The sequence below is a fragment of the Eurosta solidaginis genome, chromosome X, assembly GCF_040869045.1.
Source record: "Eurosta solidaginis isolate ZX-2024a chromosome X, ASM4086904v1, whole genome shotgun sequence".
Lineage (NCBI taxonomy): Eukaryota > Metazoa > Arthropoda > Insecta > Diptera > Tephritidae > Eurosta > Eurosta solidaginis.
Window position 1 is genome coordinate 159059437 of NC_090324.1, and position 12468 is coordinate 159071904.

At 39.6% G+C, this 12468-nt stretch overlaps 1 protein-coding gene and 1 pseudogene across 1 annotated transcript; both read right to left on the reverse strand.

The window, feature by feature from the left end:
- Window positions 1-2053: 2053 nt before the first annotated feature.
- LOC137235220 (adenosylhomocysteinase-like) lies at window positions 2054-2720 on the reverse strand. The gene is made up of 2 exons (XM_067758322.1): window positions 2687-2720; window positions 2054-2616 (listed from the first exon to the last, which is right to left on the reverse strand). Exons 1-2 carry the CDS (start codon window positions 2718-2720, stop codon window positions 2054-2056), a joined length of 597 nt encoding a protein of 198 aa, XP_067614423.1.
- A 148-nt stretch (window positions 2721-2868) lies between these two features.
- On the reverse strand, window positions 2869-4090 carry LOC137235221 (adenosylhomocysteinase-like; annotated as a pseudogene).
- Window positions 4091-12468: the final 8378 nt, after the last annotated feature.

The window sequence follows — 12468 nt, forward strand, 5'->3', positions numbered from 1 at the left end:
GGAATCTTGGCAGGAATACTGTTAGTGGTATTCCATATATAAATAAATTAGCAGTACCCGACAGATGATTTTCTGGATCACCTGGTCCACATTTTGGTCGATATCCCGAGAACGCCTTCACATATACATCTAAGGGCCACTCGCTTTTAAAACCCTCATTAATACCTTTAATTTGATATCCATATCGTACAAACACATTCTAGAGTCACCCCTGGCCCACCCTAATGGCGATATCTCGAAAAGGCGTCCACCTATAGACCTAATGCCCACTCCCTATTAAAATGCTCAGTAACACCTTTCGTTTGATACCCATATCGTACAAACACATTCTAGAGTCACCCCTAGTCCACCTTAATGGCGATATCTCGAAAAGGCGTCCACCGATAGACCTAAGGCCCACTCCCTCTTAAAATGCTCAGTAACACCTTTCGTTTGATACCCATATCGTACAAACATTCTAGAGTCACCCCTGGCCCACCCTAATGGCGGTATCTCGAAAAGGCGTCCACCTATAGACCTAATGTCCACTCCCTCTTGAAATACTCAGTAACACCTTTCGTTTGATACCCATATCGTACAAAAAAATTCTAGAGTCACCCCTGGTCCACCATTATGGCGATATCTCGAAAAGGCTTCCACCTATAGAACTAGGGCCCACTCCCTTTTAAATAATCATTAGCACATTTCTTTTGACACCCGTATCGTACAAACGCATTCTAGAGTCACCCCTGGTCCACCTTTATGGCGATTTCTCGAAAAGGCGTTCACCTATAGAACTAAAGCCCATTCCCTTTTAAAATACTCATTACCACCTTCCATTTGATACACATGTCATACAACCACATTCCAGGGTTACCCTAGGTCCATTTTCCTACATGGTGATTTCCCTTATTTTGTCTCCATAGCTCTCAACTGAGTATGTAATGTTCGGTTACACCCGAACTTAGCCTTCCTTACTTCTTTCATTTAATATTGCAACACCATGATAGAATCGTGGTAAATTCATTGCTTGCAACTGTATAAATGTTTTTGGTTTAAAATTCCAGCTGCGCACTCCATTAATGGGACTTCCGTCACGTTTACCGCCCACAAATTAAATTTTCACCCGAAAAAATTACTCCAAACTTGTCTAGAGTTATGATAATATCAACTCACTTTTGCCATAAGTCCTCAGTTTTGTTACATTGATAAATGGTTCCACTCTTTCGGTTGAGAGCCAAAAGTGATTCTTTCTTACAAAATAATTCACCACGATTAAGTCCAAAATATGAACATACACAGCAAAATCAAAGTCCTCGAAAGAACATTGAGGCTATTTATCCCGAAAGTTATTTGGGTACATTTTATCTTTAACAGTTCTTAACATTTATTCAAAATCAAAAGGAAAATTTTCGGCTGTAGGATTATAATGTACGTTATAGTTTCATAATTTGATTTTTCCCACAGTTCAAGCATATTGTTTTACTCAATATGCTATTAATTATAGCTTACATATATCTCTTAATTAAGAGACATTAAATCTTCCTTAAGGTTGTCTGAAATAGTACGGATTGGCGTTGAGCAAATGTTGTATTGGGAAGAAAAGTTATGTTTGTCTACATCTCCATCTTCAATATTTATGCCACGACTTTGTTGTATATGTATTAAAAGTAGTTGTAATGATTTATCACAAAACCTACAATGCAATACTTTAGGAGCAGGGCCTTGTGCATTAATATTTAGAAGTTGCGTATTTGATCCCAACTTAAGATACGGTTGGTGATTCACTTGATGTGATTGTTATTATTATTATTGGTATTCCTAGTATTTATGTTATTGTTATGGCTGTGGGAACGTTTATGTTAACGCAAGCTGGAACTTTGAGTATAACCTTTTGAACAAACCGAGCTGTTATTCGTTAACATGTGGCCACGACAATCTGTTTGCTGACGATACCCTTTCCCACAAACATCACAGCTAAATGGCGGCCCCCCTGTACGCGTACGTTCATGATTGAATTGATGTATTTTCTGATGCAAGGACTTTTTCACAATATCGACATTCAAAACGCTTCTCACCATGTGGACGCACATGATCTTGAAAATGCAATTGCGTATAATTTTAAAATGTTTCCTTGCAAATATGACATGTATATGTCGATGTCATATGAAAGTTCATATGATGCCGTTGCCAATGTATAACGATCAACTTGAGGTTTAACATTAATCTTATCTTTAGCATTGGCATTCAACCAGGCTACATCAATTTCACAATCGAAATGACCAATATTACGTACAATTGCATCGTCGGGCATATGTTGAAAATGAGCGCCAGTAATGATGTCCTTGCAACCGGTGGTGGTAACAAAAATAGTTGCTTCTTTGCATGCTTCTTCCATAGTTGTAACTTCACAGCCTTCCATAGCAGCTTGCAGCGCAATAATTGGATCAATTTCGGTGATAATAACACGACCACCAAAACCACGTAAAGCCTGTGCGCAACCCTTGCCTACATCACCATAGCCGGCAACACAGCATAATTTACCAGCAATCATTACATCTGTAGCGCGTTTAATACCATCGATCAACGATTCACGGCAATCACTTGATGTGATTGTTATTATTATTATTGGTATTCCTAGTATTTATGTTATTGTTATGGCTGTGGGAACGTTTATGTTAACGCAAGCTGGAACGTTGAGTATAACCTTTTGAACAAACCGAGCTGTTATGCGTTAACATGTGGCCACGACAATCTGTTTGCTGACGATACCCTTTCCCACAAACATCACAGCTAAATGGCGGCCCCCCTGTACCGTACGTTCATGATTGAATTAATGTATTTTCTGATGCAAGGACTTTTTCACAATATCGACATTCAAAACGCTTCTCACCATGTGGACGCACATGATCTTGAAAATGCAATTGCGTATAGTTTTAAAATGTTTCCTTGCAAATATGACATGTATATGCCGATGTCATATGAAAGTTCATATGATGCCGTTGCCAATGTATAACGATCAACTTGAGGTTTAACATTAATCTTATCTTTAGCATTGGCATTCAACCAGGCTACATCAATTTCACAATCGAAATGACCAATATTACATACAATTGCATCGTCGGGCATATGTTGAAAATGAGCGCCAGTAATGATGTCTTTGCAACCGGTGGTGGTAACAAAAATAGTTCCTTCTTTGCATGCTTCTTCCATAGTTGTAACTTCATAGCCTTCCATAGCAGCTTGCAGCGCAATAATTGGATCAATTTCGGTGATAATAACACGATCACCAAAACCACGTAAAGCCTGTGCGCAACCTTGCCTACATCACCATAGCCGGCAACACAGCATACTTTACCAGCAATCATTACATCTGTAGCGCGTTTACTACCATCGATGAACGATTCACGGCAACCATATAAATTATCAAATTTACTCTTTGTTACAGAATCGTTGACATTAATGGCAGGTACACCAAGGCGACCATCCTTCATCATTTTATACAAATTGTGTACACCGGTTGTGGTTTCTTCACTCAAACCTTTAATATTTTTTAGATATTGTGGAAATTTTTCATGAACCAAATTGGTCAAATCGCCACCATCGTCAAGAATTAAATTTAGAGGTTTTCCGTCTGGGAAAACCAGCGTTTGTTCAATGCACCATGAGTACTCTTCATCAGTCTCACCCTTCCAGGCATAAACTGGAATACCGGTTTTAGCAATAGCAGCTGCGGCATGATCCTGGGTACTGAATATATTACAGCTTGACCATTGAACTTCTGCTCCTAACTCGACGAGCGTTTCTATTAATACCGCAGTTTGTACAGTCATATGTAAACATCCTGCAATACGTGCACCCTTCAGCACCTTCTGCGGTCCATACTTTTGACGAATGACCATGAGACCAGGCATCTCATTTTCTGCAATAATGATAGCTTTACGTCCCCATTCTGCAAGGCTGATATCGGCAACTTTATATTGCGACTTCATTTTTGAGTACGTATCTCTTTGACTGGATTCTGTATAAGTGGAATTAGGTGTAGGAGACCACCAAACAGATAAACTTATTTTATTAAAATCTCACAAAAACCAAAAATAACAATCGTCCTAATCGTCATGTCGATGTCATATGAAAGTTCATATGATGCCGTTGCCAATGTAATTGACTACGAAAATGACCCCAGCGGGGTTAACTACGAAAATGTTTGCCACATTTGTCACATATCAGCGAATCTAAACGCGAATGCTTCTATTTGTGTTGAGACAAAAGGAATTTCGATTTAAATGCCTTAGAGCAAATATTACAAGTGCATGATGACAAAATCTGCAACGAAAAAAAGAGAAAAAAATCCATTAGTACATGCATAAATGGGCAGCGCAAAAAAGGTGACAACTGACGGCGCGGCCGACGCCGCAGTTGGAGCACCCCTTTTGTGATGCCGGTACATACAAAACCAAAAAAAAAAAAAAAAAAAAAACCAGTGAAAAACCAAGAAAAACTGGCGCCCTGTCCGATGACCATCACCATCCACCAGAATCACCTGAAAAGATAAAAATTTAATTATCAATAAGTTCTTAACCATATTTTTAATTGAATGTTAAATTTTACTTACCCTTATTCTGCATACAAAAATCCGGAAACGATTGTACTACGGCCACGCACCGTAGTAAAAAGAATGAAGCAACGGAAAAAATCTTTCGATTAGTCCCGTTTGTTTCAATTCTGAGGAATTTACATTCTATACACGGGCGTGTATGAATGTGCGCAATTTTTTTTTGTCTTGCTGCCGGTAAATATCTACCAGTACGCGGACTTTTTAAGAGGAAAATGTTGGTAAAAAAAAAAAACGAAAATGGTAGTAGTTGGTAGTTTTTACCAAGAAAACAACCGCTACGGTTCATATTTGTACCAAACAATTAATCATTTGTTGTAAAACCAATAACGCGCATTTCAAGGAAATGACACTTTTAAAACACGTAAACAAGACAAAACTACATACATTTGTATATACATAGCTTATGACTATACGATACTCACTTTTTTCCTGTATTGTGAGTGTGAAGTACTAACACAATGTACCAAAACGTCTAATCACAACAACCATATTCCAAAGTACCAAAATACTGCCACAAAATAACCGATTTCGGCATGTTACCGTTTACGTCAAACTTTTTTTTCTTCAAATTATTAAAAAAAAAGGGCTATTTATCTCATCAAAAATGTACTTCTTGTTTAAAGTTGTTCACAAAGTTTTTCAAAAATTGACTGATTTAATGAGTATCCCCTCCTAAGATTAGTTGGGTGGGCTCGGCAATTCAATACTGTAATGCAGTATACGTTTTCAGCGCGAAAATACTGAAATATTGTTAGAATCTTAGTTTTGGTAGCAGAAGTCGTAAAAGTAGTAGAAAATGAAAAGGGATCAAAAAGGTAGGTCAATCTACCAATGCGGTAAAGTCCGTGCACTGACTGCCCATATACTTGTACCAACGTATGTACATATATATGCCGGGTTTTTAAATGTACATTGTATTAGGGATGCATAAAAAGATGCAAACGGGTACCCAAAAACCCGTTTCTGGCAAATCGGTATCGGAGCCAACTACACTTCTGGAACCGTGCCTTTTAGTAAAGACCATCAATAAAACAGGACTACAAGTGTAATTGGGAAAAGTTGAACAAATAATCGAAGGGCAATACAAAAGAATGGTTCATTCGACATATTTTTCGCCTCGTCCAAAACGAAGATTTTATATTTTTTCTTTATATAGATAAAATTTTGCTGTCCAAACATTTTTTTGTGGCGGGCAGGAAAGTTGTTGGTTTTTAGCACCAACAACACAAATAACAACGACTCGAAAGATCCCACATTAAACACTCTCTACCCGGTTCGGTACCAAAAGGTGGGTACCGAGCAACTTAAATGTCAATTTTTCTGCAGCACTAGTATGCCTGACTAGCTGAAGCGCTACCGGATGACACAAAATTAAACAGAATAAAGCACTAATGACCCAGGCACATAACGTGCGGGGAAAGAAGCAACGCACATAACGTACGCGAGATGAATATATTCTCGTAGGCATTTAGACATGTTTTCACCCTACTCACGCGCGAAATTTCAAAAGCGCCGATAATAGAATTGGGGCTTACTCGCCGCCGAACGCGTAACCTAGTCATAATAAATCAACAAGTTCCCTTTATTTTTTTATTCCATCTTCTCTAAATAGAATGACTCGTTACGCTTCGCTACGAAAGAGGACCGAGCGCCAGGCCGCTCGTTATCCAAAGCCGTGCCACTTATGCGACGCGAAACACCCAATCAGGTCATGCCCGATATACCGCGCGAAGTCCCCGCTGCAACGACTGCGCGAAATTATAAAGGCCAAGTACTGCCAAAATTGCCTTTCAATGGTACATCGTGCACGAGACTACACGAGTCAGGGCAGGTGCCGAAGATGTGGTAGCAACCATCATACCACGCTGCACCTGTCGATGGAGGACTTGTCGTCCGAGCCAGAGCCGCCGAAGAGCTGGAACCAGCTGGTCATGGAAGAAGAGGAAGAAGGGTATGAGTGGATGCCCACTATGCAAGAGGTGGACGACGGGACGATGGATGAGGCGCTGTCTCTCCACGCGTCCGAGTCGGCCTTTACCGACGAGCAACTGTTACCATCCGGGAGTGGAGCAGGCACCCATATAGCCCAACCAAACAGTAGGGGATCGGACCCACGGCCGTTCCGACCGCTACTAGCCCACGAGCGACGAGAAAGGAGTGGAGCGGAATCACGGCCTTTCCGGCCACCTACGAAACGACGCCCACGAATAAATCGAGAGAAGCGCGAGCGTAGACTGGCCCCTCGGCCGTGCCAGCTACGCGCTGTACGACACCTTCACGAAGAAAACCGAGGCGGTAGACTGGCCACTCGGCCGCGCCAGCTACCACACAACAGTTCCTTCCGGAACGGAGTCATGCCGGCCCGCACTATAGCCGGCCCAACCCTTCGCCCAATGGCCACTCTGGCGCCGACTGCGGTCGTGAAGGTGGAAGCCGGGGGGCGTTTACATCTCATCCGGGCACTCATTGATGCATGTCCCCCCGCACAACGATCGACCGCAGGCTGGCGCGAGAGTTAGCACTGCCGACGACCAACGCCGCCGGCGAAACCGGCTGTTTTATCAGATTTAGGGGCAAATATGGACAGAGCAAGACGGTGACGACTCACGCAGTCTGCGTCCATGAGTTTAGGCGCGTCAGCCCAACTTATAGCGTCGACCCCATCGTCGCAGCTCCTTACGAACACATTCGTCTGGCAGATCCACAATTCCACGCGTCAACACCAATCCGCCTCGTTCTGGGCGGCGACGTTTACGCGGAAATAATTACACCGGGCACGTTACCGCCGTCGTTTGGCTCGCTCCTAGCCCAAAGCACTATCTTTGGATGGGTGCTCTCGGGGACCCACCCAATCTAACACGTCTTTACGTTACGTAGTTTTAAGCTTCATATATATATGTGAATAACATCTTTCTTTTCACACAATAAATGGATTTCAGTAGTAACTGGCAAGAAATATATGATGCGTGTTCTTTTACTTTACCATTCCTTTATCTCCTCCTAGCTACAGGTACCGGCGAAGGCAAGGAGGATGCCATCGCGCCATCCGGCGCGCATCGTTCTTTTACTTTACCATTCCTTTATCTCGTCCTAGCTACAGATACCGGCGAAGGCAAGGAGGATGCCGTCGCGCCATCCGGCGTGCATCGTTTAATTTTAGTATCTAGGTTTAAGACAAATCGTGGTCGGGGACGCTCGGGCGGAATCTGGGCTGTTGCGTACCGCAAGGGGGCCGGCATGTTTAGGCCCGAAGCCTCAATTCTTCTTAATTTGCGCCAGCCTAATAGCACCACTTTATCGACCCCTAGTTCGCCCACCTGCATGTATATGTGTACATAGATAGGGTTATGTTGTCCGTACACATATACATGCATGCCGGTGCAACTATGTGGGGAAGCTTCCCCTTAAAACCGGAGACATTTTCCGCGGTTCAACGGTTGTCCTCGACAAGGCCACCGTCTACTTTTTCAGCGATCGTTGTGCGAACCAGAGCTAACACCGTCCGAGGAGCCCCACCACATTTTATTATAAAAAAGGTAATTTATTGTTCAAATTTAATTTTTCACTATAATAAAGAAATTATTATAACGAGAAATATCTCTCGCCTCTTTTTCGTCTCTTTTTAAGTTTAACCCAAACGCAAATTATTAAATAAATTACAAAATAAAAAAATTGCATGAAATAAATGTTTTCATACAGTTAAAAGCAATGAGCGTAATTCGCTCTTAATTAATACAAATATACAACACTGATTAATTTTTTGTAGTTCTATAAAAAAAACAACAAGTAAGGAAGGCTAAGTTCGGGTGTAACCGAACATTGCATACTCAGATGATAGCTTTGGAGACAAAATAAGGGAAAATCACCATGTAGAAAAATGAACCTAGGGTAACCCTGGAATGAATTTGTATGACATGGGTATCAAATGGAAGGTATTAAAGAGTATTTTAAAAGGGAGTGGGCCATAGTTCTATAGGTGTACGCCATTTCGAGATGTCGCCATAAAGGTGGACCAGGGGTGACTCTATATGCGTTTGTATGATATGGGTATCAAATGAAAGGTTGTAATGAGTATATTAAAAGGGATAGATCTTCAGTTCTATAGGTGGACGCCTTTTCGAGATATCGACGTAAAGGTGGATCAGGGGTGACTCTATAATGCGTTTGTATGATATGGGTATCCAGTGAAAGGTGTAAATGAGTATTTTAAAAGGGAGTGGGCCTTAGTTCTATAGGTGAACGCCTTTTTGAGATATCGCCATAAAGGTGGACCAGGAGTGACTCTAGATTATGTTTGTACGATATGGGTATCAAAAGAAAGATGTTAATGAGTGTTTTAAAATGGAGTGGGCCTTAGTTCTATAGGTGGACGCCTTTTCGGGATATCGCCATAAAAGTGTACCAGGGGTAACTCTATAATGCGTTTGTACGATATGGGTATCAAATGAAAGGTGTTAATGATGATATTAAAAGGGAGTGGGCCTTACTTCTATAGGTGAATGCTTTTTCGAGATATCGCCATAAAGGTGGACCAGGGGTGACTCTAGAATGCGTTTGTATGATATGGGTATCAAATGAAAGGTGTTAATGATGATTTTAAAAGGGAGTGGGCCTTAGTTCTATAGGTGGACGCCTTTTCGAGATATGGCAATAAAGGTGGACCAGGGGTGACTCTAGAATTTGTTTACCAGGTAGAGCCGCTCAAAATTAACCAATTTTCAACATTGGGAAACATTTTAAATTTTTCTTCTTTTTCGTTGTATTTTAAGTTTCACGAGTTAGGCAAAACGAAGACCTTTTCAACATGTTAGCTATCTCTTCTGATCCAGTCATATCATCTATGAGGTATGTAAAAACACAAAAAGATCTTACAGATGCGTATAGCTCAGAAATGGTTGCTTTGTTAGATATATGTTCCAGTGACGATGACTATGTTAAGAAAAAATAAGTTTCTCACTTCTTATCACAACAATTAAAAAGAGATTTACTAATCAATTTTGTTACTTTATTGAACAATAAGAATCTATTTACAAGTTAATTTTTTTTTTCAAATAAAAGAATTAATTAATTTAATAATTTATAAATATATACTTTTAGTTATTGCATTTCTCTAAAGTTTGTCAAATTTATTTTAAAGCTTAGGTATTTCGCCATCAAACAAATATTAAATTTTTATAGAAATCAATACGTCTATCGAGTTTGGTACAAATTGGTAAAACGGTTACTAAGATCAAACTTTTTAGCATAAATGTGCAGTGCCACTCCCCTTTTCCAAAATTCGTTGGCTGTTTAATCTTTAGCTCAAATAAAATTTCATTGAACCACTTTCAATAACTTTTAGTTATTAATAAAATACATATTTGGCTTGTAAATTAAAAAAAAAAAAACCATGTAAAATTTTACGATGAATTTTGAAGCACCTTGTTATTGTGGCACCAAAAACAGACATTTGAGTTTTATAAGAGTATTGCCATTTAAAGAAACAGTACGTCTATCGATTTTGGTTGTTATTGATTACGTGACTACATAGATACAACTTTTTTATCATAAGTGGGCAGTGAAACGCTATCATATCAAAATCGTTAGTTTATCTTATTTAATGCTTAAATACGTCATTATAGGACAAATCTCATTTTATTTTTTTGATTTTTTACTAAAAACATTTTGTTTTTGCATTTTCCTAAATTTTTTTGAAGCACCCTGTATCTGTGACATTCTGAGGTTTCACACAATAAAACTTCAAATAATTAGCTTTCATTTTCATTTTAAATATTTAAAATATCGTCATGGGTTCAAAAGTTATGATTTTTGCAAAGAAAAACTCAAAAGGCGCCACTGTGCATCGTGACATCAGGACGGACAAGGCGATAGCTGTTTCGATTATACCTTCAAATAACCGCACTCCTACGATGGTTGAAGTGTTACAAACGCATTCAGCCACGTCATGCCTTAGTTGTTGTAAACTTCGTCGTAATTGCCTTCCTTGGATATTTTATTCTTTTGCACAGTACATACTTTGTATGTAATCATGTGTTAAATTTATGCTTGTTGTTGGCAGTTTCATAGAAACTGGTATTTTTATTTTTGTTCTATTTATAGAACTACAAAGAATTAACCAATGTTGTCTATTTGTATGAATTAAGCAGGAATCGCCTTCATTGCCTTTAAGTGTATGTAAACATTTATTTGAAGCATTTTTTTTTATTTTAAAATTTATTTAATAATTTGCGAAAAATTTCCAGATGTCACGTTGTTTAAATTTTTCCAAATTATTAAATAAATTATAAAATAACAAGTAAGGAAGGCTAAGTTTCGGTGTAACCGAACATTACATACTCAGTTGAGAGCTGTGGAGACAAAGTAAGGGAAAATCACCATATTGTAAAAAGAACCTAGGGTAACCCTGGAATGTGTTTGTATGACATGTGTATCAAATGGAAGGTAATAAAGAGTATTTTAAGAGGAAGTGGACCATAGTTCTATAGATGGACGCCATTTAGGGATATCGCCATAAAGGTGGACCAGGCCTGACTCTAGAATTTGTTTGTACGATATGGGTATCAAATGAAATGTCTTAATGATAATTTTAAAAGGGAGTGGGCCTAAGTTCTATAGGTGGACGCCTTTTCGAGATATCGCCATAAAGGTGGACCAGGGGTGACTCTAGAATTTATTTTGTACTATATGGGTATCAAATGAAAGGTATTAATGAGTATTTTAAAAGGGCGTGGGCCTAAGTTCTATAGATGGACGCCGTTTCGAGATATCGCCATAAAGGTGGACCAGGGGTGACTCTAGAATTTATTTTGTACGATATGGGTATCAAATGAAAGGTATTAATGAGTATTTTAAAAGGGCGTGGGCCTAAGTTCTATAGATGGACGCCGTTTCGAGATATCGCCATAAAGATGGATCAGGGGTGACTCTAGAATTTGTTTGTACGATATGAGTATCAAATGAAAGGTGTTAATGAGCATTTTAAGAGGGCGTGGGCCTTAGTTCTATATGTGGACGCCTTTTCGAGATATCGCCATAAAGGTGGACCAGGGGTGACTCTAGAATTTGTTTGTACTATATGGGTATCAAATGAAAGGTGTTAATGAGTATTTTGAAAGGGAGTGGGCCTTAGTTCTATAGGTGGACGCCTTTTCGGAATATCGTTATAAAAGTGGACCAGGGGTGACTTTAGAATGCGTTTGTACAATATGGGTATCAAACGAAAGGTGTTAATAAGTGTTTTAAAACGGAGTGGGCCTTAGTTCTATAGGTGGACGCCTTTTCGGAATATCGTTATAAAAGTGGACCAGGGTTGACTCTAGAATGCGTTTGTACAATATGGGTATCAAACGAAAGGTGTTAATAAGTGTTTTAAAAGGGAGTGGGCCTTAGTTCTATAGGTGGACGCCTTTTCGGAATATCGTTATAAAAGTGGACCAGGGTTGACTTTAGAATGCGTTTGTACAATATGGGTATCAAACGAAAGGTGTTAATAAGTGTTTTAAAACGGAGAGGGCCTTAGTTCTATAGGTGGACGCCTTTTCGGAATATCGTTATAAAAGTGGACCAGGGTTGACTCTAGAATGCGTTTGTACAATATGGGTATCCAACGAAAGGTGTTAATAAGTGTTTTAAAAGGGAGTGGGCCTTAGTTATATAGGTGGACGCCTTTTCGGAATACCGTTATAAAAGTGGACCAGGGGTGACTCTAGAATGCGTTTGTATAATATGGGTATCAAAAGAAAGGTGTTAATGAGTATTTTAAAAGGGCGTGCGCCTTAGTTCTACAGGTGGACGCCTTTTCGAGATATCGACGTAAAGGTGGATCAGGGGTGACTCTATAATGCGTTTGTGTGATATGGGTATCCAGTGAA

Coding starts and splice junctions, on each gene's coding strand:
- LOC137235220 (XM_067758322.1), bottom strand. CDS start 2,720: ATGTTAACGCATAACAGCTCGGTTTGTTCAAAAG. Junction 2,617..2,686: donor CAGCTCGGTTTGTTCAAAAG/GTTATACTCAAC, acceptor CATAAATACTAG/GAATACCAATAATAATAATA.